This window comes from Helianthus annuus, chromosome 4 (assembly GCF_002127325.2).
Source record: "Helianthus annuus cultivar XRQ/B chromosome 4, HanXRQr2.0-SUNRISE, whole genome shotgun sequence".
NCBI lineage: Eukaryota > Viridiplantae > Streptophyta > Magnoliopsida > Asterales > Asteraceae > Helianthus > Helianthus annuus.
In genome coordinates, this window is record NC_035436.2 from 132,534,239 (window position 1) to 132,561,661 (window position 27,423).

Here is a 27,423-nt window from a genome sequence, read left to right on the forward strand (position 1 = left end):
CACTTCACATGAAGTAAACATGTTCTAGTCCACATGAAGTGACCTTGTCTAGTTCATGTGAACTGGCCACTTCGTGTGAACTGGCTTGTTTTGGCCAGTTTCCAGTTTTTCTCGTTCTATGTGTCTTGATCTAACAAATCTATTACAAGACTCGATACAAGACAAAGTCGACAGACATATGCACCTACAGACTCCCCCTTGGATGTTAACGAAGTCTTCAGTGTCGAGTCTTCAACGTCTTCAGTCTTTATCAGTCTTCGTGCTCTTCCAAAGTATCTAACAGTGTAAATCATCCTCAATCTTCCTTCTTTCTATCAGCATCTAACCTCCCTCTTGGATGTTGATCTAATCTTCAATCTCCTCTTTCTCTCTTCCAGGATCTCAATCTGACTCTATCTTCTCATGATCAGATCTTTTGATTCCTTAAGTTCTTCAGCATCAGCAGCTTCCGTGGACATGGTTCCTGAATCAGAAGCTGGCTCTATGCATCTACAGACTCCCCTTTTCTAACAGACTCCCCCCTTAAGCTGTACTAGGATCGTAGACTGACTTTCACAGATTCTAGAATCAAGACCTGGATCACACTCTGCTCAGGCTTATTCTCTGCTTACCACTTGTAGAAACAAAACTCAAAACATCATTTGTTATAATATGATATTTCACAAATTATTTCAACCTTTTAACTTCACTTTTCATCTCGAACAACTTACCCAAACTTTGTTCATCATGATTAGCACTCGGAATTTTGAAAATCAGGTTTTCATCATCAGTTGTCAAAAATATTTTTGTATTATTTCAAAATTTATGCTAAAACACACTGAAAATCTTTTTGGATTTTTGTTTTTAATGAAATGCATTAAAGAAATATTTACAGACACTATTTTTGTGAGTTTGTGTAAGAGGATCATATTAGTTTTTGAGACAAATAACTAACACCGTTAAGCTTTAAACACTTTAAGTTCTAAACGATTCACTTAGATTGTCAGTATACTGATCCACTTAAATTTTCACACAAAGTTCAATTGTTCCGAGATACGAAATTAGAGTTTTAAGCACTTAAAGTTATTCGCGTGTCCCACCTCAGAATATACTCCCGTATCCAGACTCCTATATTCACTCTTACAGGTGAGTGTACACTAATGATATCTGTAAATGGGTGAATGCGAGACCATGAGAGCTCAGGTTAGAACTTCCGTTCAGACAAAGAGATGATGGCTCGTCTTTAGGTGTGTCCCGTTTGGGGATCTTTTATTCAACAGCACATGATTAGCATTTTGCAATGTTTCATCATTTTTTATGCTGAGGGTGGGCTTTAAGATTATAGCATTGCAAAGTATTATACAAGGACTATGCTATTGCCTCCGCAAAATCAGAAGTCCTGGTATAATACCCCAAATATCATCATGCACAAAGACCTAGTATATCAGAAATAGAAAGTCTTTCAAACAAGATTTCGAGGGTTACCCATATATCCGAGAGATGTTCCCCACGAAATAAGTAAGTTATGATATTTAGGTTTATATCTCGATAACAATCTACTGAATGAGTAAAAACCTACTGGCATATCCGCAGTGAGATCGTTTATTACTTTTGACAGTCCACTGATGTACTATCATTTCCTCTTTTTCACCACAAAACTCATTTTTATTTTTCGATGTTTTTGGCTTTTTGGATTTTATCATGTTTTCTTATATTTTTCAAATTTTCAAAATTTCTAAATTTTTTACTCCCCCTAAAATCAAAATTATGTTTCAAATTTTGATTTTCTGGGAAAGTTTGAAAACAAACTGTACAAATAAAGTGACAAACTGATTTTCAAGCTTCAATTCTCCATTCACTTGGCATAAACAATCAGAACTCCCTCTGACAACAAACTATTTTCCCATTATGATTTCAAAACACTTAAGTTTGTTTTAATCAAAATGGTTTTTCTGGAAAATAAGTTTTGTTGATTTTATCACTTGTAAGATTGGGGTTATGATTATCACATTGTTTTTCCAACCATTTGAATGAATGTTAAATCAAGTTCAACTTAATGACCTTGATTAACCACTTGCAGGTGAAAATCTATTTTTCAACCACATGTTGATTCAACCATATCATTCGAAAATTGAAATATAACAATTTTAAGAACAACTACCACTTGTAGGTTGAAATACCACTTGTAGGTTGAAATACCACTTGTAGGAAATTGCCGATTCCTACTCCACACTTACCAACCTGGGAGTTCCGGCAAGTCCAAACTTGACAAATTTTAACAATTTTAGGATACAAAAACAAATTTTTTCAAGAATGATGCTGATTCATGCTCCACGATTACCAACTTGGGAGCTCCGGCAAGTCAGGATTTTAAGTAGAAAATGATGTCACCCAAGCCTGACCAGCCTTGGGTGATTTTGATTCAACTCTATCCCACCATCTTTTTTATTTGTAAAAATCTTTCACATCCTTTACCTTTCCATCAACCATCTTCCCAAAGATATGTTTTACATTTCCATTGAAAACCTTTTCAGCATCAAATTCTTCTTTACCGGCAAAGAATTGAGTTGAAATCTCAACCTCTCCAACTTTTAACTTCAAGTTTTCTTTTGAAAATTTTGGAAAATTTTCATCGTTCATTTCTGGAACGGAATTCTTATCACTTTTCACAACACATGACTCCTCTGACTTTGACGAGTCAGATTCATTGTCAGAACTACTCTCTGAGCTTTTAACAACCCACTTTTGTTTATTTAAATTGACTTTTCTTTTGTAAAAATGTTTCAAACTTTCACCAACTTCAAAAGTCGAATTTTTGAACATGTTGAGTTTTTCTGTTGATTGTTCTATTTTATCAGCACATTTATTTTCCATTTTAGAGTTAGAGAAAACTCCATGTTTTGTGTTGGTGGACTTTGGACAATTCCAAGTGATGTGTCCAACCTTTTGGCATCTGTAACAGGTTCTTCTTTCAACTCTTTGTTCAGATTGTTCACCACATTCTTTTTCTTCTGAGCAAGAAATTCTTTGTTTGACTGTCTCTAGAATGGTTACTTCTCTTCTTCTTCAGAACTTGTACCTGAAACAAATTTAGTGTTTGCTTTATAAGTTTTCTCATTTTTATAATTTTCTGGGGGAATGAAACCTAAACCCTTCTATTTGAAATTACTGTTATGGTTTGGTCTCTTTTGAAAACCAGAACCAGAACTGTAACCTTTTTTTCTTGTTCAATCTCTGTTGAACTCTTGAAGTGTACTTTTTCGGTTTTTCATTAAGATTTACATCTTTTATTTCAGAAATATTAATTTCTATTAATTTGAAAACCTGTTTAATCATTTCAGTTTTGACACTTCTTATTGGAAATTATTCATCAGAAAATAATTTGTCAGAATCTTTCAAAGTATAAGCTACTATGAATGTTTCATCATTCAAATTATTTTTCGACAACAGAAAATCTTTATTGTAAACCCGTTTGACTGGTGAACTCGGACTCTTGTCTAATGAACTTGAACTTTCAGATTTAGACTCTGACTTTGACTCTTCATCCATATCCAACACCTGATCGACCACTTTCTTTAATAACTCAGACTCATGATAAGTGTCAGACGCTGTGAATGTGCCATCAATGTTGTCTGGTAACTCATCAATGGTTTCAGACTTTAATTTTATATTGACTGCCTTTTTTAATCGTTCCTCATTTGGTTTTCTGGGAGAATCACTTTCACAGATTGGAGACGGACACTTGTTATACTTGACACTTTGTTTCTTACCAGTATCCGAGTCTTCCATCTTTTTATCTTGAAAAGCTTCAAGACCTGCAACAGTAGGATAAACTCTATCAATCAAATAATCACAAGTTGTATAACTCAGCAGCAAACGTTTGATTCTTTCATTTTCAATCTTTTCAAGTTCCAAATCCTGCTTCAACTTTGCACAATCTTCAATATACTCATTGATGACCTTCTGTTTTGTCATTAATGTAGAACTCATCATCGTCATAGCAGCATCAACTTCTAAGTTTGTCTTGTTCAAACTATCAACTCATCTGTTTAGCACATCATACGATTCTTTTACATATTTCACATCAAACAACAATTTTTCTTTCAACTCTTCAAGTTCACAAATCTTCTTGTCTTTCTCTTCACAATGTTTGCAAGATTCCAAACATTTTTGACAAGGTTTTGTGACTTCAACAATCTTCTCAACTTCGACGATTTTTTCAACTTCAACTATTTTTTCGACTTCAACTATCTTTTCAACTATTTTCTCAATCACCTTTTCAGTCATTAGTTCTTCATCAAATTCTACTTTTACCTCACACTCTTCATCTTCGACCTTCTCTGTCGAATCTGCTTCAACTTTTTCTTTTTCAGCTTCCATTTTTTCTTTATCTTCAGCAATCCTTCTTACTTCCAATTCTTCCAATTCTCTTTACAGACGAACAGTCCTTTTCTCTTTCAACATCTCGATTTTTTCTGCAAAAAACAAATTAAAACTGTAAGAATCCAATTGTCATCTAGCTTTATCAATATATTCTTCTTCATCATCTGTGTCTACATCACATCCTAATTCTTTAAAAATTGGTATTCTTTTCGGCTTAGATTTGACTGACTCTTCTTCCAAGATTCGAGCAACCAGTCCTGAATCAGCCGGAACGTATTTGTCCCAGCTAAATCCCTCTGCCACTTTTTCATCGTCTTGATTAACAAGATAAGCTTTCTTCTTTCCGTCTTCAATAGCACGGGATGATGATGGTTGTTGAACAATCTGATGAAAATTTGATTTTTGATAATAATCGTTCTTTCCAAACGGATCTTGTCTTCCGGTTGCTTCTTTATTTTTACATTCTCGTTTAAAATGCCCCTTTTCTTTGCAACGAAAGCAAGTAACCTTTGATTTGTCAAACCCTAACGGAGATGAAGCAATATCACGAAGATCATCTCTTCCGGTGATTTGTGTGAATTTTTCTGCTCTTCTTACAGCACTGGCTAAACACCACTTGATGTCCATCAATTCTGTTACACCCTGACTTTGCGGAAGCGTGGTTAATTTGGTGTGACTTCTTAATACCATAGCTTAATCATAACAAAGCTATATGAAATAAAACCATGCAAGATCATCCATCGATTTAAGTTTAAAAACATAAGTAACGTAACATTGTCTTACGGCGATGACTCATGCAACGGACACTACAACCTGATAACATTAAACATTGTTCAGAAGACACATACATCAACATGAAATAAACACAGTTTAAGAACTGTGACTCGTCCAGGAAAAAGTCACATCCCTTAAACTTGGATGACCTCGTAGCTCTTATGCAGCGGGAAAACGTAACATACCGCGCCAGATCTTTAGTTCCCTGAAATACATGTAAGTTGGAAAAATCAACAAAAATTGTTGAGCGAGTTCATGTGTAAGTGAGTAATAAAACCTTTGTATGTATAAAATCCTGGTATGTAGCAAATAAGGAAAAAGAGATCACCAATGCTTTGCAAGGCCATTGATATGTGTGGAGTGCAAGTAGGAAGACTCAAACCTAGCGGATTTATGCGTTGGGCACAAAGTCACCTCGAGGTCCGTTATGCTGGGCCTGGGGCTGGGCTCGCTACACCCAAATAGATCTACCGCTACTGTCCCTCGGTCCTACAATGAGGATTAATGGCCTCAAGTTGCGCCTACCCACTCACATGATCTAAATAGTAACCCTCCTTACGCTAACCATACCATGTAAAAAGTAATCATAAACATAGTAACATGTATTTCACCCCCGCAGTTTAGAAAACTGAAAACAGTTAAGAGAAAAGGGGGACATGAACTCAAAGTGGTGCGTCTCTATCAAGAAAATCTCCTGATCAATCTGCTGTGCGACGACCTACACGTACTAACTTCTATTAGACGGACGGTCGTGCCTTAGTTTAAGGTTTAATGTCTTTGGGAAATAGTTAGACAACTATTTCGTGTTTACACTTTGCAATTATTTGGTAAATAAATTCCTTCCCAAGGATGGGGGCTTTAATACATGTGCGTTTCTGTATCTTCGGAATATATTATTAAGTCTCACTTAAAATATATTTTAATTCTTTCTCCAAAATATAAATATTTTTCCCAAAAATATTATATTTTATTACATATAATTTTCCAAAAATAATACTTTCATCAAAATACGCGTTTATTAGTATTTTTCCGAAAATGCGTAAGTTACGTTTAAAGATCGGGTGGTATAAATTATACCGTTGTAACTTAATATTTATTGTGAAGGCGTTCGTATTATTTTGGAATCGTTAACATTTGGTAATATTATTTTTACCCTAAAATAATATTTGTGTAGTTCACAAAATAGTCATAAAAATCTCACAAGTGTTGTTATGAAAAATATATACTAAATATATATTTATCAAGTTTTATTTTGTGAAAATCCCACCTCCGATATTTTGTAAATAAAGTCGTGGTGAAATTTATATTTTTGAAAACAAGTTAGAAATATATTTATAACACTTGTGGTGAAAATATTTTCCAAGTGTTAGGTTTTTGGAAAAATTTCGCCAGAGTTTCCCCTGTAACTGGAGGTGGCCACGCTTTTAAGCGTATCATTTTCTTTTAAAATTCAAATCAACAATTTTTCTCATTCAACAATAACAATATCCAAACCATCAAACTAGTCAAAATAGTTATAAATCGCAAAAATACATGAACTTGTGGTTTGTCCAAAATACGTAGTGACTTCCCATTATTTTAGTGGATCTTTGTATAAATCAATCCGGTTTCTTGAAAGTCTCGTTTTTAAAGAAGTTACATCTTTACAACTTCTTGTCAACATTTACAAAAATAGTTCTTTTGTCAAAACTTTGTGTTACACAAGTGTTTACACACTTGTGTGCTTACAAAAATCATTTTTGTTTATGTAGAACCGGGTTTAGAAAACATGATTTCTTTTGACGCTTGGTCCTTTGAAAATACCACTTGTAGATCCGTAGATCTACTAGTTTAGAACACTATTTCATAAGAAAAATTGATTTTACACAAGTTCATGTTGATACGTAGTAGTGTTCGTCTTTTAACCACTTTCACACCTTAACATATTCTATGTCATGTTTCATGGACATGACCTAACCGGGTTAACTGACGATCCGAGCTACTACTAGTATAGATCAAGACTAAATAATTACAACAAAACAAGTCTTACAATCTTTACACAACTACATAGCTTTTATCCAACATATTTAACATTTTTGTAAACTTTTCATATGTCATCTTGTAAGTTCATGAATTTTAACCGACAAAGTTCATTTTAACCACTTTAGAATATATCAAGAGGGCGTTTAAAGTCACTTACTACTAGCTCGAGGCTAGGGAAGAAACTAGTCGAAGATCGGGTGGATAAAAGCAATGTAACAAGGTCCCTCACGATCCGAGTGCACCGAGCTTCCTTGTATGAGATCCTTTATACTTGTAGATACTTGGAATTGCTTGATCAAAATCGAAAATGATGGATGGATGGTGGGTGGTGTTCGGCCGAGAACCAAAGAGAGGGGAGAGAGAGATGTGAAGTTGAGTTGTGATGGAATGAACATGTTAGGCCTAAGCTTGAACTTATAGACAAACTCTCTCAAGTTTAACCAAAGGTTTTAGTGTCACCAAGATATTAAGCACACATGATTATTTTAATCACATAAAGGACAAGGGTGTCCCCCTAGGGGACAAGTTCGGTTAGGGGGGGTATTCGGTTCCATTTCAACTAAATAGTTAGACTATAGTTAGGTGATTAGGAGATGTAACCATTTACTAGTATGTTATGCGTTATGACGGGTGTTAGGGTATTCGGGGACCCTAACTGGCTCAGAAAAAGAAAAACAGTGTAAATGGCAATATTTTTGTGTTCCGAGTATAGTCCGGTTGTTCGGTTGGATAGTGATCCGTTAAAGTGCTTAACAAAGTTTTAAATTGTCGTTATTACTATTTTTAGTGACACAACTTATTCCCGACACTTTGGAAAGTGTCTAGTAATATTTTTCTCATGTTTTGGCACTTTATTAGTTAGCTAAATGCTAAATTTTTATTTAAAGTGCTGAATTTTGTACTTAAAGTACGTTTAGGCAAATTTGGTCACTATAACTATCACCTAGTGACGCAGTTCTACAACCCTCTTATCCCTACACTCTCTACTAGTGTAGTAAACTAACTCGGGCTCATACAGGCCTTAGAGGCAGTGTCTGCCTGATGCTGGCTATATCAGCATGTTTGATGGGTTATCCGTTCCATGTGCTACTGTGCTTTAGGTGCATCAAGGTTGTCACTAAAGTTCTGTAAGCAAATCATGGAGTGACAACAAGTAAAGTATGATGCAAATAAGGACATGTATCAGTATTCAAGTAGCGGTTTATCAATAACTGTGAGAAAGCACAGTAATTAAGCAGTAATTAATCATTAATTAAGTCGTACGGATACCTGATTTGGTGAGGGTTGTCACATTCTCCCCCCGTTAGAAAAATTTCGTCCCGGAATTTTAAGTTCTGCTTCTGGTTGCAGGGTTCTTAGGAAATAAGTGGGGGTACTTCTCTTTCATCCGGTCCTCACGCTCCCAGGTGTATTCAGGACCATGTCTGGCATTCCAACGAACTTTGACGAGCTTGACACTGCTCCGGCGGGTTTTGTTTACCTTCCAATCCGTAACCTCAACCGGTTCTTCGACAAAATGGAGCGTGTCGTCGATATGGATCTCGTCTGTGGGAATGACGACGGTATCTTGAGTTGGACTTTTCTTCAAGTTTGATACATGAAATGTATCGTGAACACCATTCAGTTCAGCAGGTAAGTCCAGCTTGTAGGCTACTAACCCAATTCTTTCCAAAATTCTGAACGGACCAATATACCGCGGGTTCAACTTTCCACGCTTTCTGAAGCGTGCCACACCCTTCCAGGGTGATACCTTTAACAAAACCATATCACCTACCTCAAACTCTAGAGGTTTCCTTCTTCGGTCCGCATAACATTTCTGACGATCGCGAGCCGCCTGGATGCGATCTCGGATCTGTGCAATCTTATCTGTGGTTTCCTGGACCACATCTGGACCAACCAATTGTCTATCACCTGCATCGGACCAACAAAGCGGTGATCTGCACTTGCGGCCATATAAAGCTTCGAATGGCGCGGCACCAATACTGGTGTGGTAGCTGTTGTTGTATGAAAATTCAACCAATGGCAAATGCTTATCCCAGCTACCGCCCAAATCCATAACACATGCTCTCAGCATATCCTCCAAAGTCTGTATCGTCCGTTCACTTTGTCCGTCGGTCTGTGGGTGAAATACAGAGCTCAGATTCAATTGTGAGCCAAAAGCTTCTTGGAAGGATTGCCAAATCCTTGACACGAACCTTCCGTCTCTATCCGAGATGATCGAGAGGGGTACTCCATGGCGCGTAACGATTTCTGTCATTGTAAATTTCAGCCAACTTGCTCGTATTATCCTTCTCCCTGATAGGTAAGAAGTGCGCAGACTTCGTTAATCGATCCACTATTACCCAAATAGTGTCATGACCTCTTGGCGTTCTTGGCAACTTTGTAATAAAATCCATGGAGATTTGTTCCAATTTCCACTTGGGAATCTCAGGTTGTTGCAGAAGTCCTGAAGGCTTCTGATATTCAGCTTTAACCTTAGCACACGTTAAACACTTGCTCACATAAACAGCAACATCGCCTTTCATCCTAGGCCACCAATAATAATCTTTATGATCTTGGTACATCTTATCCGCTCCTGGATGGATAGAGTACCGTGATTTGTGAGCTTCATCAAAAATAACTTTCCTCAAATCACCGAACAAAGGAACCCAAATCCTTTTCTCAAAACATAACGTTCCTTCCTCGTTTGGCACCAATTGCTTCTCCATCCCACGGAGATATTCTTCTTCAAGGTTTCTTTCCTTAAGAGCTTCTTTCTGCGCGGCACGAATGCGCAAAGAAAGATCTGTTTGGATAATCATCTCTAAAGCCCTAACCCTTATGGACTTGATTCTTTCTTTTCGACTTAGGGCATCAGCGACCACATTCGCCTTCCCTGGATGATACTTTATCTCGCAGTCGTAGTCGTTCAATAACTCAACGCAACGTCTTTGTCTCATATTCAACGCCTTCTGGTTGAATATGTGTTGCAGGCTCTTATGATCTGTGAAGATCGTACATTTCGTACCATATAGGTAGTGTCTCCAGATCTTTAAAGCAAATACCACTGCGCCGAGTTCCAAATCATGCGTGGTATAATTCTTTTCGTGTACCTTCAGTTGGCGTGATGCGTAAGCTATAACTTTTTGGCGTTGCATCAACACGCAACCCAATCCTTGACGCGAGGCGTCACAATATACCACGAAATCATCTGTACCTTCCGGTAGAGATAAGATTGGCGCATTGCAGAGCTTATCTTTCAATAGCTGGAACGTTTCTTCCTGTTTGATTCCCCAATCAAACTTCTTATCTTTTTGTGTGAGGTGCGTCAATGGTTGAGCGATTTTTGAAAAATCCTCAATGAACCTTCGATAGTAGCCAGCCAAACCCAAGAATTGTCGAATCTCGGTTGGCGTCTTTGGCGTCTCCCAATTCTTGATCGCTTCGATCTTGGTTGGATCCACATGGATTCCATCTCCATTTACTACATGTCCAAGGAATTGGACTTCACGTAGCCCCAAAACTCGCACTTAGAGAATTTGGCATACAACTGTTCTTTCTTCAGCAACTCCAAAATAGCTCTTAGATGCTATTCGTGCTCAGCCTTTGTCTTTGAATAAATCAAAATGTCGTCGATAAACACAATCACGAACTTATCCCAGTACGGCTTGCAATCCATAAAAACTGCAGGCGCGTTTGTCAACCCAAACGGCATAACTAGGAACTCGTAATGTCCATAACGAATTCTGAAGGCTGTCTTAGGGATACTTTCCTCTTGTATCCTTAACTGATGGTATCCATATCGCAAATCGATCTTTGAATAAAAGCTTGAACCTTGCAGTTGATCGAAAAGATCATCGATCCTTGGCAGAGGGTATCTATTCTTGATAGTCAACTTATTCAACTCCCGGTAGTCGATACACATTCGAAAACTACCGTCCTTCTTCTTGACAAACAGGACCGGAGCTCCCCAAGGCGAGAAGCTTGGTCGGATAAATCCCTTGTCTAACAACTCTTGAAGTTGTGTCGACAATTCCTGCATCTCAGACGGGGCAAGTCGATAAGGTACCTGAGCCACAGGCGCGGCGCCTGAAACTAAATCGATGCGAAACTCTACCTTCCTCTGAGGTGGCAATCTAGGCAAGTCCTCTGGGAAGACTTCTGGATATTCCCTCACGACAGGGATGTCTTCGATTTTCGGCTCAGCAGCTTTCTTGTCCACAATGTGTGCCAGTAAGGCAGCACATCCCTTTTGTAAACACTTTCTCGCTTTCAGGCAGCTGATAATTCTTAACGGCGTATCACGCTTCTCTCCATGAACCACAATTGTCTCACCAACTTCGGTTGGAATACGAACGACCTTTTCATGATAAACTATCTCAGCCTTGTTATTTTATAACCAATCCATTCCTACCACCACGTCGAAGCTTCCCAGCTGGATTGGTAGTAGATCCAAAGCAAACTCACGCTCTCCCAATTCGATTACACAACCTCTGACAACTTCATTGGCTTCTACCAACTTTCCATTAGCCAATTCGATCGAGTAGGGAATATCTAACTTACTAGCGGCTAACCCAAGCATATTCTTAAACTCTAACGATACGAAGCTATAATCGGCACCAGTATCAAATAAAACGGATGCATAGCGTTGGTTTACAGGGAACGTACCAGTAACAACATTGGGATCCTGGCGCGCTTCCCTTGCTTCGATATTGAAGACTTTTCCACGGGCTTGGTTCAATTCTGGGCAGTTCCTCTTATAGTGCCCAATGTCACCACAATTAAAGCATCCAGGTCTTTGCCCGTTTCCACCTCCATTTCCAGCTTGATTATTGTTGTTTCGGTTCGCATTACCAACTTGATTTGCGTTGTTGCCACGATTCCCATTCCCTCCATTGTTTCCTTGGGGGCGATTTCCATTTCCACCCCGGTTATTGTTTCTGTTTCCAAATCCTCCTTAGCCTCCCCGGCCAACAGTGGCCCAACATGAATCCTTCGAGTGGCCAGTTTTCCCACACGCTTCACATACTTTCAAACCACACCGGCCAGAATGGTGACGCTGGCAGGTGTTGCACTTGGGCCTGGGTGCCCATATATCCCTTTCCTTTCTTTCCACTACCGGCTGTAACCTGAGCTGGCGCGCTTGACTCTCCTTTCTTAACAACCCCACTAGTGCCTTGCTTGAAGTTCGAGAACTTTCGTTTGTTACCTCCGAATGACTCGACGTGAGTCTCCTTCTTCTTTGTCTCGACATCATCGAACTTGTTTAGGCGGATAGCCTCCTCAGTGAGAGCCACGCTCAGATCAATTGCCTCAGTGATTGTTGCCGGCTTTGAAGAAGTCACCATACTTATGATTTGATGAGCTAAACCCCAAATGAAGCGCTCAATCCGCTTGAATTCTGGCGTGACCATATAAGGTACCACATGCGACAGGTCGTGAAACCTCTGAACATACTCTGCGATTTTCGGACCTTCAATCTTCAAGTGCCAAAATTCAGTTTCCAACTTTTGAATTTCAGCGAGAGCAATACTTTCTACGCATAAGCTCTTTCAGCTCGGTCCATGTCATTGCGTAGGCTGCGGCTTCTCCAAGAGTCTGCACTTGTAAATTCCACCATGACAGGGCTCCGTCCAAGAATAGCCCGGAAATGTAGGTAACTTGCTGGTCTGGAGCACACTTGCTCATGCGAAGAACTGAGTCCGTCTTCTCAGCCCAACGAACAAAAGCGACAGCACCTCCGGTGCCATCAAAGTTGACAGGCTTGCAGTCTAGAAACTGCTTGTAGGTGCACCCTGCACATACGTTACAACATATGAATGGCATTAGCAAACTTGCTAGAGATATCCAATTGTATCATGGTATGTCTCAATGACTTAGCATTACCATGAGGCGGATTGTTGTTGCCAGTATTGCCAGAATTACTTCCACTAGTCCCTCCTTGAGAGGCGGCGTACTGTGCGATGGCAGCATCGATGACTTGCTGAAGCTCTGCCTCATTGGTAGGCATTGGCGTTTGACGTCTCGGCGGCATCTTCTAAACGATGAGTTCACGTGGGTCAGGCCATAGTAAAGCGTACGTATATAATGATAGTAATAGTACATAACATCTCATGTTATAAACACACCAATCACATAACATCCCATGTTTCAATTATATCGATCACACAACATCCCATGCTATAAATATATCAATCACACAACATCCCATGTCGTAAAACATAAATAATCAATCAAAACATCACATATGATGAGAATACTGTGATTGCATTGCCATAAATCGAGACCACATGGTAAAGTGTACAAGTACATAATAGTGTCATACATCATCATCGACTAAGGGCTACATCACCCCAGTCCAAAAGAATATCAAATCAGTGTCAATACATCCCATGTACATGATCAACAAAAGTCAGTATCAGAATGCAGTCTCCAAAAAGAAGCTGTACAGTCAGAGCAATCGCCGTCTTCTCACCAACGTCCACCCATGCTGTACTAAAGAGCTCTTCACTGATGGCGGTGGAGGAGGGGGAAAATGGGAATAAAACAAACGACGCAAATGGAGCCAGTCCTCTTCTATGGCTCTCTGGGAACGCAACCAGGAAGCCATCTGCTGCTCCAGTGCCAAAAGGCGTGCAGCAGAGTCCGGTGGCAACGGTCGAGAGGGCTGCGAAGAAGCAGGGTAGGTCTGACCCTGACACTGGCACGGCGGTGGCTGAGCTCTCTCGAGCTCCTGTATACGCCGTGTGAGTGCCTCCTGCTGGACAACAAACGACATAAGAACGTCCTCAATAGAATACCCCATATGGAAAGGATGGTAGGGGTCGGATGGCGGCATAATAGGCGGTGACGTCCAGAGAAATGGCTCACTGGCTGGATCGAAAGGTGGCACAGAGAATGGTGGAACAGGGGGAATAGCAGTAGAAAACTGTGGTACAACTGGGATAGATGCCGGCACATGTCCAAAGGGATGAGCCGAGGAACCCTCTCCAGGTCGAGCTGGAGGTGTGAACTGAGCGAACGAAGAAGGGAAATCCATGTGACGTGCATCGGTGGTATGAGGGGGAATAGGTGGAAGCTCATCATCAGCATCAATCCACCCATTCTGGGTGTGCGCATAACAGGGATCAATATGGGTCGCGAATAGCGCATGATCGGGCTCCAGGGGAACGGGATCAGGTAGGGGAGCAACAATAGGGTCAACGGGTACATCAGCGATGAGAGGGGCATCAGCCTGAGCTGCAGCAACAACATGATCGCCCTCCAGTAGTGGGGCATCAACAGGGTGATCATCAATGGGTAGATCAGCAATCACAGGGTCAACAATGGGTATGCCAGCATGAATAGGGTGATGCTCAATCACAAGGTCAGGAGCGGCTACCGGCTCGGGGGCCATGGCAGGCTCGGGGTCATCGAACGCCATCTCAACATCTGCATGGTCAGCAAACGCAGGGTCAGCAAGGTCAACTGGGTCAACCGAGTCCTCCATAGGCTGATCCAGGGGTATAAACTCTATGTCCTGGTCAGGGTCAAATCCTGGTGGAAAGAGAGGGTGGGAATCCTCATCAAGGTCGTGCTCAAAGGCGAAGCTCGGGGCAGGGGCAGCAGATGATGCTCTATCAGGATCTGAACCATGAGAAAAGTGTTGCGCACCCTGAGTGTGTGATGGTGCGGAGGCCACAGACTCGAAAGAGTCTGGGACGGGTGAGTGAGCAGGTGACTCCTCAGCAGGAGCATTTGCGAGTAACAAAAGATCACCAGCAGCTAGAAGGGCCTCGCCCTCAACATCATCCTCCAGGGGCTCGTCATCAAACAAATCGACATCGTCATCAGCGTCGGCGTCGAGGAGTACATCAAGAGCAGGGTATGCGGCAAGAGGTATGGGGGCAGGGATCTCTACGAGCGGTAAGTCCCCGGCAAAAGGGCCATCGGCGAGCTCGACAGCATCCTCGGGTAGCGCGAAGGGCTGAAAATCATCCTCGTCCATGCTGGTAACATCTGATGTGTGGACCTCATGCTCTGATGATACTCGGTCGTCTGATACGATGGGCATAGGGCCCGTAGTGTCCGACTCACCAGTGCCTGATGAATCCATGGTGTTGTAACACAAATGCAAGAATGCACAAATAATTAATCATACAATCAGATAAACATATTAGTCACCAATTAAGCAATCAAATAGTTCTCCTAGTCCCACTAGCCTCCCAGCCTCCCAGACTGATCTTCCTAGTCCCACTAGCCTCCCAGCCTCCCAGACTGCTCTTCCTAGTCCCACTAGCCAATTCTCCCAGCCTCTCAGACTGCTTTTCCTAGTCTCACTAGCCTCCCAGACTGACTCCCTAGTCCCACTAGACAACTACCTCGGTCTCCCAGACCGAGCCTCGGCCTCCCAGACCGAGCCTCAGCCTCCCAGACTGAGCCTATAAATAAAAATAAAATGTGCTCAACATTTGTTTGAAAAAACGTTTTGGATCTGGACTTAAGTGGTATGCAGTGTAAAAATGTTTTCGTGAGAGCCCTAGTGATCATAGTCTAGACTCGAGAAAGAATCCTAGTTCGCTATGATCAGAGCTCTGATACCAAGCTGTCACACCCTGGCTTTGCGGAAGCATGGTTAATTTGGTGTGACTTCTTAATACCATAGCTTAATCATAACAAAGCTATATGAAATTAAACCATGCAAGATCATCCATCGATTTAGGTTTAAAAACATAAGTAAAGTAACATTGTCTTACGGCGTTGACTCATGCAACGGACACTACAACCTGATAACATAAAACATTGTTCAGAAGACACAGACATTGTTCAGAAGACACAGACATCAACATGAAATAAACACAGTTTAAGAACTGTGACTCATCCAGGAAAAAGTCACATCCCTTAAACTTGGATGACCTCGTAGCTCTTATGCAGCGGGAAAACGTAACATACCGCGTCAGATCTTTAGTTCCCTGAAATACATGTAAGTTGGAAAAATCAACAAAAATTGTTGAGCGAGTTCATGTGTAAGTGAGTAATAAAACCTTTGTATGTATAAAATCCTGGTATGTAGCAAATAAGGAAAAAGAGATCACCAATGGTTTGCAAGGCCATTGATATGTGTGGAGTGCAAGTAGGAAGACTCAAACCTAGCGGATTTATGCGTTGGGCACAAAGTCACCTCGAGGTCCGTTATGCTGGGCCTGGGGCTGGGCTCGCTACACCCAGATAGATCTACCGCTACTGTCCCTCGGTCCTACAATGAGGATTAATGACCTCAAGTTGCACCTACCCACTCACATGATCTAAATAGTAACCCTCCTTACGCTAACCATACCATGTAAAAAGTACTCATAAACATAGTAACATGTATTTCACCCCCGCAGTTTAGAAAACTGAAAACAGTTAAGAGAAAAGGGGGACATGAACTCACAGTGGTGCGTCTCTATCAAGAAAATCTCCTGATCAATCTGCTGTGCGACAACCTACACGTACTAACTTCTATTAGACGGACGGCCGTGCCTTAGTTTAAGGTTTAATGTCTTTGGGAAATAGTTAGACAACTATTTCGTGTTTACACTTTGCAATTATTTGGTAAATGAATTCCTTCCCAAGGATGGGGGCTTTAATACATGTGCGTTTCTGTATCTTCGGAATATATTATTAAGTCTCACTTAAAATATATTTTAATTCTTTCTCCAAAATATAAATATTTTTCCCAAAAATATTATATTTTATTACATATAATTTTCCAAAAATAATACTTTCGTCAAAATACGCATTTATTAGTATTTTTCCGAAAATGCGTAAGTTACGTTTAAAGATGGGGTGGTATTAATTATACCGTTGTAACTTAATATTTATTGTGAAGGCGTTCGTATTATTTTGGAATCGTTAACATTTGGTAATATTATTTTTACCCTAAAATAATATTTGTGTAGTTCACAAAATAGTCATAAAAATCTCACAAGTGTTGTTATGAAAAATATATACTAAATATATATTTATCAAGTTTTATTTTGTGAAAATCCCACCTCCGATATTTTGTAAATAAATTCGTGGTGAAATTTATATTTTTGAAAACAAGTTAGAAATATATTTATAACACTTGTGGTGAAAATATTTTCAAAGTGTTAGGTTTTTGGAAAAATTTCGCCAGAGTTTCCCCTGTAACTGGAGGTGGCCACGCTTTTAAGCGTATCATTTTCTTTTAAAATTCAAATCAACAATTTTTCTCATTCAACAATAACAATATCCAAACCATCAAACTAGTCAAAATAGTTATAAATCGCAAAAATACATGAACTTGTGGTTTGTCCAAAATACGTAGTGACTTCCCATTATTTTAGTGGATCTTTGTATAAATCAATCCGGTTTCTCGAAAGTCTCGTTTTTAAAGAAGTTACATCTTTACAACTTCTTGTCAACATTTACAAAAATAGTTCTTTTGTCAAAACTTTGTGTTACACAAGTGTTTACACACTTGTGTGTTTACAAAAATCACTTTTGATTATGTAGAACCGGGTTTAGAAAACATGATTTCTTTTGACGCTTGGTCCTTTGAAAATACCACTTGTAGATCCGTAGATCTACTAGTTTAGAACACTATTTCATAAGAAAAATTGATTATACACAAGTTCATGTTGATACGTAGTAGTGTTCGTCTTTTAACCACTTTCACACCTTAACATATTCTATGTCATGTTTCATGGACATGACCTAACCGGGGTTAACTGACGATCCGAGCTACTACTAGTATAGATCAAGACTAAATTGTAACACCCCCAAATTACCACCTACGGGAACTCCGCGAGGCGTGTTACACATCAGAGTCTGAGCCACCAATCACATTGAACCAATGGTAAATATTTAAATAGACATGTCATTAATTACCAATAGAAAATGTCAACATAATATTAATTCCCAAAGAGTTGTATAGCGGAAGCATGCAATAAATCGTTTAACAATCGTTTCTTAATAATACTCAAAACCAACGTATCAAATATAAGTTAATCCAAGAGCCTCGATCCATGACCACTCCAGCACTCCCAGATAGCAAGTCCAAGTCTCGTATTCTAACGACCTTGATTTGCTCGGTATGTTACAGTAAGTGCTCACAAACAATCAGTCAAGTCCGCGAGGTGAGACAGGATCGATCTAGAGGGTTTCGGTGAGATACAAGGCTGCCGTCAACAGTGAGAGAGAGCTCTAGGGTTTCGGTTTTGTCAAAGGTGTGAAACTGAAACCGTTTCACGTAGTTATACTCAAAACAGCGTATTGGGCCCTAACTGGGCTTTGGCGAATCTGGGCTCGGCGAAACAGGCTTTGTTTCGTCGAGATGATGTTGACGAATCTAATTCTATTTCGTCGAGATGACCTTGGCGAATCTAGTTCTGTTTCGTCGAGCACTATGTGGTTTAATCAGTCTAAGTTCAAGTGTTTCATGATAATTCTCACATTATGACAGTAATTACATATATGCACAATACGTTTCATTAACACATAAACATCACAATACATTCCATCATATCACAACGTGTACATTACAAGTCAATAAGTCAAACAACTAATCAGTCCAGGTCAACGTGCATTTAATGTGAAAGTGAAGGTCGAAAACTCGAGTTGTCACATCATCCCCAACTTGAAAGAAATTTCGTCCCGAAATTTGTAAAGCCATCCACAAAACGATGCGTTGTAAAGCCATCCACAAAACGATGCGATGCTAATCAGGATGACTGTGCGTTTTCCGCGGGTGTCACATCATCCCCAACTTGAATGGGAATTTCGTCCCGAAATTCACTGGTTACATGAGATCTAGAATTGCCAGGCTTGATCTTGTCCTTGGGAAACAAATGTGGATACTTACGTTCCATCTGGTCCTCACGTTCCCACGTGAACTCCGGACCATGTCTTGAGTTCCAACGAACTCTCACAATGGGTATACGGCTGTGCTTACGAACTTTAACTTCCCGTTCCATAATCTCTATTGGTTCTTCGACAAACTGCAACTTGTCGTCTATTTTCAGTTCTTGAAATGGTACAACTAGTGTTTCGTCAACCAAACACTTCTTTAACTGCGACACGTGAAATACATCATGGACCTTACCCAACTCAGCAGGTAATTCCAACCTGTAGGCCACCTTTCCAATTCGTTCCAGAATTTTGAATGGTCCTACATAACGAGGGTTTAGTTTGTCGCGTTTCCCAAAACGCACCACACCCTTCCAGGGTGAGACTTTTAACATAACGCGATCATTAACTTCAAATTCCAGAGGTTTACTACGCTTGTCAGCGTAGCTTTTCTTACGGTCGCGAGCTGCGGCCATACGGTCCCATATCCGGACAATATTTTCCGATGTTTCAAGCACAAGCTCCGGGCCTGTGATCTGACTGTCACCCACCTCAAGCCAACAGAGAGGTGAGCGGCATTTTCGTCCGTATAGTGCTTCGAACGGAGCTGCCTTAATACTTGTATGGTAGCTGTTGTTGTAGGAGAATTCTATCAACGGTAAGTGCTTTTCCCATCCTTTCCCAAAGTCGATTACACATGCCCGCAGCATGTCTTCAAGCGTTTGGATGGTGCGCTCGCTTTGACCATCCGTCTGCGGGTGATAAGCGGTACTCATGTCGAGCCGTGAACCGAACGACTTATGCATTGCTTGCCAAAGTTCAGAAGTGAAACGTGGATCTCGATCTGAGATGATGGAAGTTGGTACCCCATGTCTAGAGACGACCTCCTTAAGATAAACCGCTGCTAGATGCGAGAACTTGTCTGTCTCCTTGATTGCTAAGAAATGTGCTGACTTCGTGAGACGATCAACAATCACCCAAATGGTATCGTTTCCGGCCTGAGTTCTTGGTAGTCCTGTCACGAAATCCATGGCGATCTGTTCCCACTTCCATGTGGGTATCTCTGGTTGCTGCAGTAGCCCTGAGGGCTTTTGATGTTCCGCCTTGACTTTAGCACAAGTCAAACATTTACTGACGTAAGTTGCTATATGAGCTTTCATGCTAGGCCACCAGTATGTAGTTTTCAAGTCGTGGTACATCTTATCTAATCCGGGATGTACGGAGTAACGTGATTTATGTGCCTCCTCCATTACAAGTTCTCGTAAGTCACCATAGAGTGGAACCCAGATGCGTCCGGTTACGTAGTAAGCACCGTCTCCCTTTTGTTCTAGTCGTTGCCTTGAGCCGCGTAAAGCTTCAGCTTGAACGTTCTCTGGTTTCAACGCTTCTAACTGGGCGTTTCGTATCTGGGAAGGAAGATTGGATTGGATCGTGAGTTGCAACGCTCGCACGCGCCTAGGTGCACTATTCTTTCTGCTGAGGGCATCAGCTACGACGTTCGCTTTGCCCGGATGGTACTTGATGGCACATTCATAATCATTCAATAGTTCAGCCCATCGTCGTTGCCGCATATTTAACTCTCTCTGGTCGAAGATATGCTGAAGACTCCTATGGTCGGTTTAGATGGTGCATTTGGTACCGTACAGATAGTGCCTCCAGATCTTCAACGCAAATACCACCGCTCCTAGCTCCAAGTCGTGTGTCGTGTAGTTTTTCTCATGAATCTTCAACTGCCGCGAGGCATAGGCTATCACCTTCTCGCGTTGCATTAATACGCAGCCGAGACCTTGAATCGACGCATCACAGTAGACCACAAAATCTTCGGTACCCTCTGGTAAAGACAAGATTGGTGCACTGCAAAGTTTCTGTTTTAACAACTGGAAAGCCTCTTCCTGCTTCATTCCCCAAAAGTATGCCGTGTTCTTCTGTGTCAGCGAGGTGAGGGGTTGCGCGATCTTTGAGAAATCTCTAATAAACCTTCGATAGTATCCAGCGAGACCAAGAAATTGGCACACCTCAGAAGGAGTCTTTGGTGCCGCCCAATTCTTAACTGCATCTACTTTTGCAGGATCTACATGTATCCCTTTTTCGTTAACGACGTGGCCAAGGAAATGCACTTCTCGAATCCAAAAATCGCACTTAGAAAACTTCGCATACAGTTGTTCCCTTCTCAAAAGTTCCAGGATGAGACGTAGGTGACGCTCGTGATCCTCCTTGTTCTTTGAATAAACCAAGATGTCGTCGATAAACACTATAACAAACTCGTCAAGATATGGCTTACATACGCGGTTCATGAGATCCATGAAAACCGCTGGTGCATTTGTCAATCCAAACGGCATAACCAAAAACTCGTAGTGTCCGTAGCGCGTTCGAAAAGCAGTCTTGGGAACATCTTCCTCCCTAACCCGCACCTGATGATAACCCGATCTTAAGTCGATCTTTGAATAAAAACTTGACCCTTGCAGCTGGTCAAACAAGTCGTCGATGCGTGGTAACGGATATCGGTTCTTGATGGTTACCTTGTTGGGTTCCCGATAATCGATACACATACGGAATGACCCGTCTTTCTTCTTTACAAACAGAACTGGGGCTCCCCAAGGCGAAGAACTGGGTCGAATGAAACCCCTATCCAACAATTCTTGTAGCTGATTAGACAATTCCTGTAGTTCCCAGGAGCCAGCCGGTATGGAGCTCGAGCAATTGGGGCCGCTCCTGGCGCCAGATCAACCTGAAATTCTACTTGACGGTGAGGAGGTAACCCTGGTAACTCCTCTGGGAACACATCAGCGAAATCCCGCACCACTAGCAGATCCTCGATCCTTCTTTCCTCAGACTGAGCGTTTGTAACTAAAGCTAACATTGCAGGATACCCCTTTTGTAGATACCTCTGCGCATGCATAGCCGAGATAATGCCAACCATCGTCCCACTACGATGCCCTTGAACTAATAATGACTCCCCATTGGGGAGAGGAATACGCACAACCTTCTCCTTACACAAAATTTCCGCTTGGTGCCTAGACAGCCAATCCATGCCTACCACTATATATATCGAAACTACCGAGCGTAATGGGAAGTAGATCAATATCAAACACTTGACCCACGAGATCTAGTTTGCACCCGAAAAAGACATTCGAGGCTTCTATCGTCTTACCATCTGCTAGTTCTACTACTTGCTTAACTTCTAAAGGTGTTGGGGTTATCCCCAATCGTTGACTAAACTCTAGGGACACATAACTCCAATCGGCACCAGAATCAAATAACACAGAAGCAATATGATTGTTTACAGGAAACTTACCGGTGACAACATTGCCGTCATTCCTAGCATCCCCAGCCCCAAGCTGAAACACTCTGCCCCGAGCACCATTACCCCCATTGTTGCCAGTGTTGTTGTTGTTTTCAGCGTTGTTGTTATTCGGGCGGTTGTTGTCGTTGGCATTCTGGTTTAGCTGAGGGCAATCCCGCTTAAAGTGACCCTCATCCCCGCACTGATAACACCCCTTTCTGAAGCCCTGATTCTGCTGGGGTGGTTGTCCCTGCTGTCTCTGGTTCTGCTGGTTCTGTTGCTGCTGATGTTTGGGCTGTGGGGCCCTACAATCTTTGGCCTCATGGCCCGCTTTACCACACCTGTTACACGTCCGTCCACACTGCCCGAAATGATGATAGCCACATTTGTTACATCGTGGCTTCCTCCCTGCATACGAACCCTGACTTTGGCCACTTCCCTGGCCTTAATTGACAGAAGACGACTGGCTGATGCTGCGATTGCTATTGTTGTCTGGCCTTTTCTGAGTCTGGCCCACACTAGATGCTTTATCATAGTCACTCCACTTCCTTTTGTTATAGTTAGCGGACGCAGTGGCAGTGGGTGCAGCAGTAGTAGTGGTTGAAACACGCGGCGGTAACGAGTTACTCTCTACCTCTTGATCCACAATCTTGTGGGTCAATCGAACAATCTGTGTCAAATCATTGAGATGGGCTGCAGTGACCAAACTCTTCACACGCGGAGGCAACCCCTTGATGAATAACTCAATCCTCCGAGACATAGGCCGGGACAAGTTCGGGCACATGTCGGCCAATTCCTACGATCGCTTCACATACGCTTCGACTTCAGATCCAACCATCTTCAAGTCATAGTACTCATTTTCCAACTTCTGGACCTCATCCCGAGGACAATACTCCTCTCTGATCAGTTCTTTAAAGTCATCCCAAATTGTGGCATTCGCTGCCTCAATGCCTAACAACTGCACTTGGGCATTCCACCACGTTAGGGCACCATCCGCCAAGGTACCCGCAACATATTTCACCCTGTCCCCAGCGGGACAGTTACAGATAGCAAACACGGACTCTGCTTTCTCGAACCATCTCAGAAGTCCCACAGCCCCTTCAGTCCCGGTGAAAGTCTGTGGCTTACTGTCCATAAACATTTTGAACGTACACGCAGGCTGGTTGGGTTGAGGTTGCATTTGCTGACCTAAATGACGAAAGGAAACACATTATAGGAGTGAAAAGACGTGTGCGCGATATAAGAGGAAAAGTACTTGGTACATTCCGTACCAGCTTGATAGGCTGCTAAAGCCTCAGCCACACGGGTGTTGATTAGGTCAGTCAACTCAGCCTGAGTCATGTTGATGTTGCCACGTCCGTGTTCTCGTCCACTCATGATTCGGTATATATAGAGATGAACCGATTCAGGAAATCGAAACAAGATGGAAATCAAGTATTATGTTGGTATCTACGTACTACCAAGTTCACACATAGTAAGGCAGAACCCTTCTCACGCTCGATAAGCCTCACTGGGACTTGCATGCACCCCACGTTATTATTAAGTGTGCACCCATAATAATAAGGCAATTTGCATGCTTATCTTAGTGCCTCTTAGCTTACGCTCGAAGTTTCCCCCGTTCACATTACACAACGAAAGGTGTCATAGGTTTACTATTTACATGAGTCGAAGAGTAGTGTCACACTATCAAGTCACCCTAGTGTCAAGTATATGGGGTCATACAAGCTATGAGTGTGTGACTACTAAGGATGTAATGCATAAACTAAACAGAAGACGAACCTTGCGATCTGGAGCTGAGTGTCATGATCGATTCTTCGAAGGCATTCGGTTATAGTCTGGCTTTATAAAAAGTTTTAAAACCTAGTTCACTATAACCAGTGGCTCTGATACCAAACTGTAACACCCCCAAATTACCACCTGCGGGAACTCCGCGAGGCTTGTTACACATCAGAGTCTGAGCCACCAATCACATTGAACCAATGGTAAATATTTAAATAGACATGTCATTAATTACCAATAGAAAATGTCAACATAATATTAATTCCCAAAGAGTTGTATAGCGGAAGCATGCAATAAATCGTTTAACAATCGTTTCTTAATAATACTCAAAACCAACGTATCAAATATAAGTTAATCTAAGAGCCTCGATCCATGACCACTCCAGCACTCCCAGATAGCAAGTCCAAGTCTCGTATTCTAACGACCTTGATTTGCTCGGCATGTTACAGTAAGTGCTCACAAACAATCAGTCAAGTCCGCGAGGTGAGATAGGATCGATCTAGAGGGTTTCGGTGAGATACAAGGCTGCCATCAACAGTGAGAGAGAGCTCTAGGGTTTCGGTTTTGTCAAAGGTGTGAAACTGAAACCGTTTCACGTAGTTATACTCAAAACAGCGTATTGGGCCCTAACTGGGCTTTGGCGAATCTGGGCTCGGCAAAACAGGCTTTGTTTCGTCGAGATGATGTTGACGAATCTAATTCTATTTCGTCGAGATGACCTTGGCGAATCTAGTTCTGTTTCGTCGAGCACTATGTGGTTTAATCAGTCTAAGTTCAAGTGTTTCATGATAATTCTCACATTATGACAGTAATTACATATATGCACAATATGTTTCATCAACACATAAACATCACAATACATTCCATCATATCACAACGTGTACATTACAAGTCAATAAGTCAAACAACTAATCAGTCCAGGTCAACGTGCATTTAATGTGAAAGTGAAGGTCGAAAACTCGAGTTGTCACAAAATAATTACAACAAAACAAGTCTTACAATCTTTACACAACTACATAGCTTTTATCCAACATATTTAACATTTTTGTAAACTTTTCATATGTCATCTTGTAAGTTCATGAATTTTAACCGACAAAGTTCATTTTAACCACTTTAGAATAGATTAAGAGGGCGTTTAAAGTCACTTACTACTAGCTCGAGGCTAGGGAAGAAACTAGTCGAAGATCGGGTGGATAAAAGCAATGTAACAAGGTCCTTCACGATCCGAGTGCACCGAGCTTCCTTGTATGAGATCCTTTATACTTGTAGATACTTGGAATTGCTTGATCAAAATCGAAAATGATGGATGGATGGTGGGTGGTGTTCGGCCGAGAACCAAAGAGGGGGGAGAGAGAGATGTGAAGTTGAGTTGTGATGGAATGAACATGTTAGGCCTAAGCTTGAACTTATAGACAAACTCTCTCAAGTTTAACCAAAGGTTTTAGTGTCACCAAGATATTAAGCACACATGATTATTTTAATCACATAAAGGACAAGGGTGTCCCCCTAGGGGACAAGTTCGGTTAGGGGGGGTATTCGGTTCCATTTCAACTAAATAGTTAGACTATAGTTAGGTGATTAGGAGATGTAACCATTTACTAGTATGTTATGCGTTATGACGGGTGTTAGGGTATTCGGGGACCCTAACTTGGTCAGAAAAAGAAAAACAGTGTAAATGGAAATATTTTTGTGTTCCGGGTATAGTCCGGTTGTTCGGTTGGATAGTGATCCGTTAAAGTGCTTAACAAAGTTTTAAAGTGTCGTTATTACTATTTTTAGTGACACAACTTATTCCCGACACTTTGGAAAGTGTCTAGTAATATTTTTCTCATGTTTTGGCACTTTATTAGTTAGCTAAATGCTGAATTTTTATTTAAAGTGCTGAATTTTGTACTTAAAGTACGTTTTAGGCACATCCGGTCACTATAACTATCACCTAGTGACGCAGTTCTACAACCCTCTTATCCCTACACTCTCTACTAGTGTAGTAAACTATCTCGGGCTCATACAGGCCTTAGAGGCAGTGTCTGCCTGATGCTGGCTATATCAGCATGTTTGATGGGTTATCCGTTCCTTGTGCTACTGTGCTTTAGGTGCATCAAGGTTGTTACTAAAGTTCTGAAAGCAAATCATGGAGTGACAGCAAGTAAAGTATGATGCAAATAAGGACATGTATCAGTATTCAAGTAGCGGTTTATCAATAATTGTGAGCAAGCACAGTAATTAAGCAGTAATTAATCATTAATTAAGTCGTACGGATACCTGATTTGGTGAGGGTTGTCAAAAATTCAAGTTCCTCAGCATCAATCTGGTCATAATCCTCTTTAGTAAGCATTGGGTTTCCGATTCTTCCAGCAACTAAGCTTTCATATGACTCTATCATGGTAACAAGTGACGCCATGTGTTGCTTAGCCACTTCTGGAGAGAGATTTTGACCATTTTGAATATTCAATGTAACATTGCATTGCAGATTTGTTGAATTCTGTCGTTGAGGACTTGGTGTTGTGAAATTCAGATCAAAACTTGAATACGATGACGAGTATCCACAACTCTGAGTTACTGTGCTACCATTTGTTCCAGAAGAACTATCAGCACTGAAAGCAGTTTTAATCTTCGGACTCGGGGTAGTCTCAAATTTGCTTCCTCTGTAGTATAGACTAACATCTTGTTGAGCATTTGGATTATTCATGATAACAGTTTTCTGAATGTCCAACTCATATTCTTCAATCTTCTGAATGAACTTACTCAAATTCATACTTTCAGATTTTCTCATATGTTTCAAAATCAACAAATATGTTCCCCATTTATTCTGTGGTAGAGCATCAGCAAGCTTATCAACCCATTCGTTTCTTGATCTCCAATCTTCCCATTTCCCGAACAAGATGACAATATCTATCGATAGTCGTTTTTGTTGATTCACCTTCAAATGCTACAAACATATCAAATGATTTCTTTAATAATGCATGTTTGTTTTTTATCATATCAGCACTTCCCTTAAACTTGTTAATCAACGCCAACCAAATTGATCTAGCAGTTTCCTCATGTTGAAGCAACACAAAAATATCTTCTTTTACGGCTTGTTGGAGAAGACTAATCATCATTTTTTCACTGGTGTATTTCAATTTCTCAACCGTTGAATAGTCACTTAAAGCTTTTTCAATCCCACGTTCATCTTTCGGTTTAACGTAATCTACATCTAACGAGCACCATGCATCAAACTTATAGGCTTGCACCCAGTTTTCAAAACGATTTTGCCATCCTTTAAAATCCTCGATGTAAATAAGATTTGGAGGCTTTTGAGACGTTCCCGTTTCATTTTCGATTTCAATGGTTTCAATAACAGTAACTGGAGCAGCTGGAGTAGTAGCAAACACGTTGTAGAACTCGGAATCCAT

At 41.1% G+C, this 27,423-nt stretch overlaps 1 protein-coding gene across 1 annotated transcript; it reads right to left on the minus strand.

The window, feature by feature from the left end:
* Positions 1 to 4,410: 4,410 nt before the first annotated feature.
* LOC118491548 lies at positions 4,411 to 27,423 on the minus strand. The gene is made up of 5 exons (XM_035989403.1): positions 27,103 to 27,423; positions 26,291 to 26,759; positions 14,896 to 15,219; positions 13,879 to 14,763; positions 4,411 to 4,454 (listed from the first exon to the last, which is right to left on the minus strand). The coding sequence occupies exons 1-5, from the start codon at positions 27,421 to 27,423 to the stop codon at positions 4,411 to 4,413; spliced, it is 2,043 nt and encodes a 680-aa protein (XP_035845296.1).